Raw genomic sequence first — 8,541 nt, forward strand, 5'->3', positions numbered from 1 at the left:
GATGTTGTCATAATGCAACTCCTAACCCTAAAAAAAATTCATCATGTGACACTTGTCTCATAACTCCAACTTTGATCTTAACCATTATCTTCATTCAGTCTTAACCATACATCATCAATGTAGCCTAGCGCTTGATTTTGCCTCTTGAAAATTCTATAAAGCAGAGGCCTCATACCTCATTTACATATCTTCTTTTATTATAATATTATGCTGTCCAATTTTGCCTCTTGAAAATTCTATAAAGCAGAGGCCTCATACCTCATTTACATATCTTCTTTTATTATAATATTATGCTGTCCAATTTTCTATCTAAATCTTCTTCCATAGATTTATGCTGAAGAAATTTGTATCCAATCTTCAATTATCTTGTTGGGTTCAATCCACAGAGAAATAAAGATTTTAGGTGAAGGTATCGTGTTTTATTATTGATTTTATCCTAATTTTATGAAATGTGGTAAAGAAAAGATGTTACTGTGTAGTCCATGACAAAGAAATTATTCACCATCATATATATTGCTTGTGTTGTTTCAGTGATTCCAAACAAAAAAATCCAATCAGGCATGGGAAGGAGAAAAAGGGTTTTAGATGAAGGTATTGTGTGTATTGCAATTATTCTCCACTTTTTTTACCTTTAATCTTTTATTCTCTTTCATATTGATTTTTTCTAAAAGACCATGCCAAGAAATTATTCACCAGCATATTTATTGTAATTTACCATTACAAGCTTTACATATTAACCATCTTACAAGTGGGAAAGATGTGCTCATATAACAACTGTTTTTCTTTATGTGTTATGCAATTCTCATTTGGAATCTTCATCTCATTTATTTTTGCACTGTCAATTTTCGTCCAGCTATTGGTATTGGCTCTTTGATAAATTGGATTGGTCTTCTACTTTATGTTCAGATCTTCTTTCCTATCATGTTTGCTTCTCCTTCAATCATAATAGGAAGTTATTTATGAACCCTATTGGTGTTTGTGCTATTGCAGTGATTCCGAACACAAACATCCAATCAGACATGGCTTCAAAGTTCATTACGAACACAAACATCCAATCAGACATGGCTTCAAAGTTCATTATAGATCAAGAACTCAATCTAAAGAGAAAAAAGATTTTAGATGAAAGTATTATGTATTGCAATTATCTTCCATTTTATTCACTTTAAATTTTTTATTATATTTCATCAATCTTTTATTACCTTCCATCAGGATTGTTAAGGCCATCAGAAGAAACTATTCACTGAACTGTCTAATTGCTGTGCTGTTGCAGTGATTCCAAGCAGAAAAAACAAATCAGGCATGGATTCAACAGCTAATGAGCAAATTGACCTGCGGCCTCAATTTGGGGCCACAAACTCTGCTGATGTAAGATTACGAATATTTGGCCCAAACAGAGAAGAGTATGATGGAAATCCTCTTCGCCTTCATTCTCAAACTCTTCAAACTTCGGAACTTTTTAAGGCTTTGTTATCAGAGCGCTAGTCTTCTCTCCGTTTTTCCAATGTGGATGAATGCCTGGCAATTCTATCTGTTGCTTCGGAATTGTTAGTGGATAAACAGAACAATAACTATTTAGAATTTGTCAGAGAGAATATCAAAGCAATGCTATATTTTCTTTCCAGTTGTGACTGTGCCGACGATAAACAACCAATTATTCGAGAAGCGGTGGGCAAATTTATAGTAGAAAATTTGCAAGAAGATGAATCTTCAGGCATCGCAGAAATGTGCAGGCATATCATTTTAGAGGAATTTAAAGCTAACATTGCAATTGCCGTGACATCAAATACTGAAACAAATCCGGCAGATGAGGAGCATTCTTATTTTGCCCTGCTGTGGCCCTTTACTCTAATTGAGCGCTGCGACGGGACGACAATGGAAGGCACAGTGAAGATATTATGTGAAGAAATGAAACTTGCCCATAATAATGCAACCGCAAAAGCATTATACTGCAAGCAGGTACAGAAAAATCATGCTGCCAATTCTGCTGGGATGTCTGGACGCTCTTGCAAACGGGAAGATAATTGTTGAACGAAAACTTCGTGTTGGTTTCCTTACAATATGGTTACCAGTAATGGCACGATTGCTTTGTCCAAATCTGTATTTCAACCACATCAGTGATGATCATGTTTTGAAGACCCGGCTTTGAAGAGGAGTGAGCAATGTGGTGGAAACCCTCCCTTTCGCTGATTGGAGAGGCATTTACAATATTTGGATAGATTGCTGCGCCAAATATTATATTGACTTAAGGATACCGTTTGCTTCTGGGTGCAAGGTACTGCAGGAACATAAGTGAAAGGATTTTTGTTTTATAAAACATTTGAATAATATATTATCATATCAGAAATGCAATTATTTTTGTCAATCAAGAACATTTTATAATTGAAGTTTTGTGCGGACTGTAAATTGTGAAGGTTCTTGTGGTATTCTTGTTTGCATCTATAAGTATTAAACAATAAAATGGTAATTGTATGCTGATATTTTTCATATATATTATTTAAAAAAGAACTTATATTATGCTGGAAAGAAACAGGGGAGCAAAAAACAGAACAAAAAAAAAAACAGGGCAGATAAAAGAAAACAGATTTTAAATCAACAATCCATTCTTTTCATTCTATCACAGAACTGATTACAAAATGCCTCATATTATTGAGGTCTGCTCATTTTGTAGACTCAGAAAAATTCAAATATCATGACTCCCCTATTCTTCTGCTGCTATACAAAATGTTCTTTTGCTGCTATACAAAACCCCTGTTCTTCTCTTTCATTGACTGGTTCTGCAGCTCTTTTTCTGGGCACACACTTTTTACATATATATTTCAAAACTACATATATTGTCTTTCTAATCATATGTCACACAATAAACAAAAAAAAACATATTAAAATTGAAGTTTCTAGATCACCGTGGAAAGATCTAAGAGGAAGATTTTGCCATCAAAAACAAGTTGGCATTTGTCCTTTGTTTGATCAGAAGACTGCAGATGACAAGACAAAATACCACGAGAGGAAGAAAGGAAATACGGCAGCATTAGTTTTGGTAGTTGGTGATTAACTCCAACACTCCTCCTTAATCACAACTGCCATCTACAATACCCAAGTTGTTTCGTTGATGCACAAAACTTTCTTTTCCCAATGATTTGGTGAAGATATCAGCAAGTTGGTCTTCTGACTTACAATGTTCCAAAATTATTTCTCCATTGTTGATCAGCTCCCTGATGAAGTGATACCTTGTGTCTATATGCGTGCTCCTTTTGTGAAATATTGGATTTTTTGACAATGCTATAGCTGAGTTGTTGTCACAATATATCTTGGCTGCACTTTCTTGTTCATACCTCAATTCTTTCAACATTCTTCTCATCCAAACGGCTTGACACGCTGCCCCTATAGCTGCTACATACTCTGCTTCAGCTGATGAAAGAGTTACAATTGGTTGTTTCTTTGAAGCCCATGATACTACGTCTGATCCAAAATGAAAAGCAAGACCAGAAGTGCTCTTCCTATCATCTATGCTGCCAGCACAATCACTATCTGTGTATCCTATCAGCTTGAAATCATTTGACCTTGAGTAAAATATTCCATAATTCTTTGTTCCACTGACATATTTCAAAATTCTTTTTCCAACATTCCAATGTGTAACTTTTGGAGACTCCATGAACCTTGAAATGAGACTAACTCCAAACATTATATCCGGCCTTGTGGTTGTTAGATATTCCTTGATAGGCTATTATTTGCAACTTAGCTATTTTTACCTTTTCCATTCCTTGATAGACTGTTTGAAGAGTGTCCCATGCTTGCTTGGACTTTGTTGCTGCTTGAATCCTTGGAAAAATGCTTTCATTCACTCCTTGAAAGATGAGGAAGAGGGCTTTTGAGTCTTTCTTTTTATTTTCCTTCAATAAGTTTTTCTCTGCTTGAGTTAATGCATTATATGCTGTTGCATCTATTGGTTCTTGGTAGCCATTTTCAACAAACTCCCATAAATCTTGTGCACAAAATAATGCCTTCATTGTGATTGCCCAGTAATCATAATTTTTCCCATTAAACTGTGGGATCTGTGGATTTGTCAAACTTGTGCTTGGAGCTGCCATTATAGACTGTGAAAAAACCTTTCTATCTCTTTGAAAAACTTTCTCAGTCACTTCACCCAGTAACTTTTAACCTTCAGCTCTGATACCACTGCTGGAAAGAAACAGGTGAGCAAAAAACAGAAGAAAAAAAAAAACAGGGCAGATAAAAGAAAACAGATTTTAAATCAACAATCCAATCTTTTCATTCTATCACAGAACTGATTACAAAATGCCTCATATTATTGAGGTCTGCTCATTTTGTAGACTCAGAAAAATTCAAATATCATGACTTCCCTGTTCTTCTGCTGCTATACAAAATGTTCTTTTGCTTCTATACAAAACCCCTGTTCTTCTCTTTCATTGACTGGTTCTGCAGCTCTTTTTCTGGGCACACACTTTTTACATATATATTTCAAAACTACATATATTGTCTTTCTAATCATATGTCACACAATAAACAAAAAAAAACATATTAAAATTGAAGTTTCTAGATCACCATGGAAAGATCTAAGAGGAAGATTTTGCCATCAAAAACAAGTTGGCATTTATCCTTTGTTTGATCAGAAGACTGCAGATGACAAGACAAAATACCACGAGAGGAAGAAAGGAAATACGGAAGCATTAGTTTTGGTAGTTGGTGATTAACTCCAACATATTAGAACTTGTTTTCAAATAGTTTTATGATATAAATTTAGGAATCTTTATTATTTTCAGAAAGTTGTTTACCATATTAGTCCAAATAATCCATAAGTTGTTTATTTCATGAGAAAGATACATAGCTGTTTATAGTATTATAACCATAAAATATTAATTTTAATTTATCAAGTGTTCCTCAAGCTAAATAATCTTGGTGTAGTTGCATGGGAGAAACAATAGCTTGTGCATCAATGATGTGACATCAAATTATCACTCCAAATATCAGATTTTTCCTCTAAAATGAGTATTTAATATTATGACAAATTCTTCTGTTAAAATCCAAAGCTCTCTTTGCTAACATTGCTATATCTTCTTCATCTCGTTTGCTACTATGCTGGTAAATCAAAGCAGTAAAATCTAGTTCTGATTGCCAAATGTTGATTTATAAATAGAGAATATTACTAGTACAAGAATAAGCATTAAAAAACAAAGTGCTGCACTGCAGCTCCAGTACTTGCAAAATGCTGCATGAATGGGGATTTAATTGTAAATAGCAGTAACTTCGTAATATGGAAGAAAATTCCGGTTCACCAGTTACATAGAGCACAGTGAATAAGCATATTATCCGCTTGATTGATATAATTTAATTTAAAGAAAAACGATGTGATATGTACTCAAACAAAGCAGCTCAGTGATATTATTGTGGAAATTGCTAGCCACATTTTAGGATTTAAGGCAGTATGTTTTAAGTTGAGAGCTCAGGTACATAGACCATATGGTACCAAAATGCAATAGTAAGTATATATGTTGAATTACAGTCCAAAAATGTGCTAGTCACATTTTAGAATTTTAAGGGAGCATCTCTTATGTTGAAGCCAAGTGCTTGACATCTTGGCAAAGAGTAGTATTTAGAGTAAGTAGTTTTTAGAGAAGTCACCCAGATAACATCTGAAAGAAATCTGGCGCAGAGGAGAAACCCAAAAATGAGCTCTGAGGAACTCAGGTCCTTAGCATTCAATTTATAGAGCAATACATATTAAATGATGGTCATAGTGTTAGCTTTGATATTTAACATGGTAGTTGAAAGATATCAGTGAAGATCAACATGGGTGGCTGTAGACGACTAGAGAACTAGACGTTAGTGTGTTGCTTCATTTTTCTATTTTTCTCTCATTGTAATCATCTTGGTTTTTTACAAAGTGGTTTCTAGTTCATCACAAATTCTTTTCACAAATGATTTCTAGCTGACCCTAAACTCTGCTTTCAAGTGGTTTTTGCTGACCATGAACTTCATATACTAGTGGTTTTTCCTGACCATGAAACTTTGTACTCAAGTGGTTTTGGCTAACCACAAATCTCATATACAAGTGGTTTCAGATGACAACAAACTTCACAAATGGTTTTGGATAACTATGAACCTCTCATGATGGGAAAACTAACTTATAATGCACACACTTTCAAATCATCACTGTGGGCTTCTTCTTTTGTGTCTGCATTGATTATTGAGTTCATATAGAAGGTGATTCATCTATCGAGACACATGGGTAACTAACCATTGTGCTCGCTAGTTCTATAAGAATCGATTTTGTATACATGGTTCTATAACAATATTAGGGTTCTGAGTACAGCTAATCATAGACCCTTTACAACAACTCAATACAATAACCATTCAAAATCACTCAAACATTCACCAAAAAAAATAAATTCATTGTATACCTATTTACATCTCAATGCTATGGAGATCATGTTTTACCTCTTTTACTAGGGTCTTCCTTCTTCAGCTACTGCTGACTCTTATGGATTTACTCAAACTTCTGTAGATCTTCTCAACTCCAATCCAAATATTTCAACGACTGTAATACTAACAACCTTTATTTGGCCTTATGTCACTTTCAGTTTCTCCGCCCTACGGCTTCAACAACAATCCTGTAGCAGTATCTTGGACAACGACCCTCTTTGATCTCTCTGATCAGCACTTCAACTCTCCTTTGTTTCAAACTTCGGCAAATCCTGACATCTTTTAGCTGGGTAGCTATCTCCTTTATGTTCACTCATTAAAAGCGACCCATCACTGGAATGAACGTTTCAAATTATTCAATTGAGCTATGATAAATTGACTTCTTTTCTTAAAAGAACATACTTTTTCTTTTCCTTTATGTCACCTGCAAAAGGCATGGGCAATCTTGCTTCCAAAACAATGGCACTAAAACACAAATGCTATAATATAAAATCTTTGGGCCATAGAAAAAAAATATTTTATTTTAAAACGTCAAAACGTCTTGATCTCGTCTTTACTCCTTGAGCATGGCTCTGTTCACAGATTTCACAACAATCTTCTTTTCTTGTCTTTATGTAGCCGCTTGGTTCGGCTACCTTTGCTTTGGCAACATACACCATCACCGTCAACAATCTTCAATGATCATAGTGGCTGTTAATCTTTTTCTTTCCGTGGCTTAAACAAATCAGCTGTGACTTCTTTGCTAGACAGTTATGCCTTTGACTGGTCACCATAAGCTCTTCATACATGCACAAATGCTCATAAAAGCACTTGCGATATAAACTGTGTTGCAGTTTTAGACCAGGGCTTCACTTAAATCTTCAGTCAATAGCCATTCTTTTGGCAGCGGCATGAGCATGACTCTCAGACAGGCGATTACAACCTTCTGTTAATGATCATCTACCGTTAGCTCTGATACCATGAGAGAAATCTGGTACAGACGAGAATTCCAAAAATGAGTAATGAGAATTTCAGGCCCTTAGAATTCAATTTATAGAGCAATACATATTAAATGATGGTCATAGTGTTAGCTTTTATATTTAGTATGGGCAGTTGAGAGATATCAGTCAAGATCAACATGGGCGGCTGTGGAGTCAACTGTGGAAGCTCCTATCTTAATGCACAAGTTCGACTTCCGTGGTAGAAATTATATCTACAAGCATATTACTATGGAAATTGCTAGTCAGATTTTGTGGATTTAAGGCAGTATGTTTAAAGTTGAGCTCAGGTACGTAGACCATATGGTATAAAAATGCAGTAATAAGAGTATTTATGTTGCATTACAGTCCAAAAATGCATTTTAGAATTTTAAAGGAGCATCTCTTATGTTTGAGCCAAGTGCTTGACATCATGGCAAATAGTAGTATTTAGAGTGAGTAGTAATTAGAGAAGTCACCCAGATACCAATAACCACCATGTAGAATATGAGTCTAGATCAACTATAATCATAGAAGTGAATGTGGAAACAAATTGAACCTGTCAATAAACTAGAGACTGATAGATTTGTATTTGTATGAGCAATGGAACACACAGGAAAATATTATTATAGATCTACTAAATCAGCTGCAGATGAAGACTGGAAAAGCATTCACAAAAGTCAGTCAGAGTAGCCCAGAGTATCCAATGAGTCGCTGCCTCACATCCTAGAGCCAATACGAGGAAACAGGGACAATCCCACATGCATAAGCTTGCAATGTGAAGAGAGCCTGCAATCCTTCATGCATTCTTATGGTGTAAACTTTAAATAGCATATGAAGAATCACATTGACATTTTGAGGAGGGAACCTACCATATGCTTGATGCAGCACGACAATGGTGTTGCAGATGCCTGATTACTGAGACCATAAAATTATTTCAATTTGCAGCATTCCGATGACTATGAATGTTATGAAACTAATGTCCCTTTTAATAGAAAAAGAGTTACAGTAATATCTTGGTGAATATTCCATTAGGATAAGCTAATGTGAAGCTAGGCTGCCCAATATTTTAACTAGTAACAACATATCTGAGCATTGAGTTTTATGTCAGTTGTGCTACATAATATTGTTTAGATAGCGAGCTTGT

At 35.0% G+C, this 8,541-nt stretch overlaps 1 protein-coding gene across 2 annotated transcripts; it reads left to right on the plus strand.

Annotated features, from left to right (window-relative positions):
- Positions 1-290: 290 nt before the first annotated feature.
- On the plus strand, positions 291-1,875 carry LOC131073327 (uncharacterized). Of its 2 annotated transcripts, XM_058009737.2 has the most exons (3): positions 291-409; positions 532-591; positions 1,271-1,875. In XM_058009737.2, the coding sequence occupies exons 2-3, from the start codon at positions 561-563 to the stop codon at positions 1,480-1,482; spliced, it is 243 nt and encodes an 80-aa protein (XP_057865720.2). In that variant the 5' UTR covers positions 291-409; positions 532-560; the 3' UTR covers positions 1,483-1,875. The 2 variants fall into 2 exon arrangements, with proteins under 2 accessions (XP_057865720.2, XP_059071424.1); XM_059215441.1 differs by lacking the exons at positions 291-409; positions 532-591 and adding an exon at positions 1,046-1,125.
- The last annotated feature ends 6,666 nt before the right edge of the window (positions 1,876-8,541 follow it).

The sequence above is a fragment of the Cryptomeria japonica genome, unplaced genomic scaffold (genome assembly GCF_030272615.1).
Source record: "Cryptomeria japonica unplaced genomic scaffold, Sugi_1.0 HiC_scaffold_136, whole genome shotgun sequence".
Classification (NCBI taxonomy): domain Eukaryota; kingdom Viridiplantae; phylum Streptophyta; class Pinopsida; order Cupressales; family Cupressaceae; genus Cryptomeria; species Cryptomeria japonica.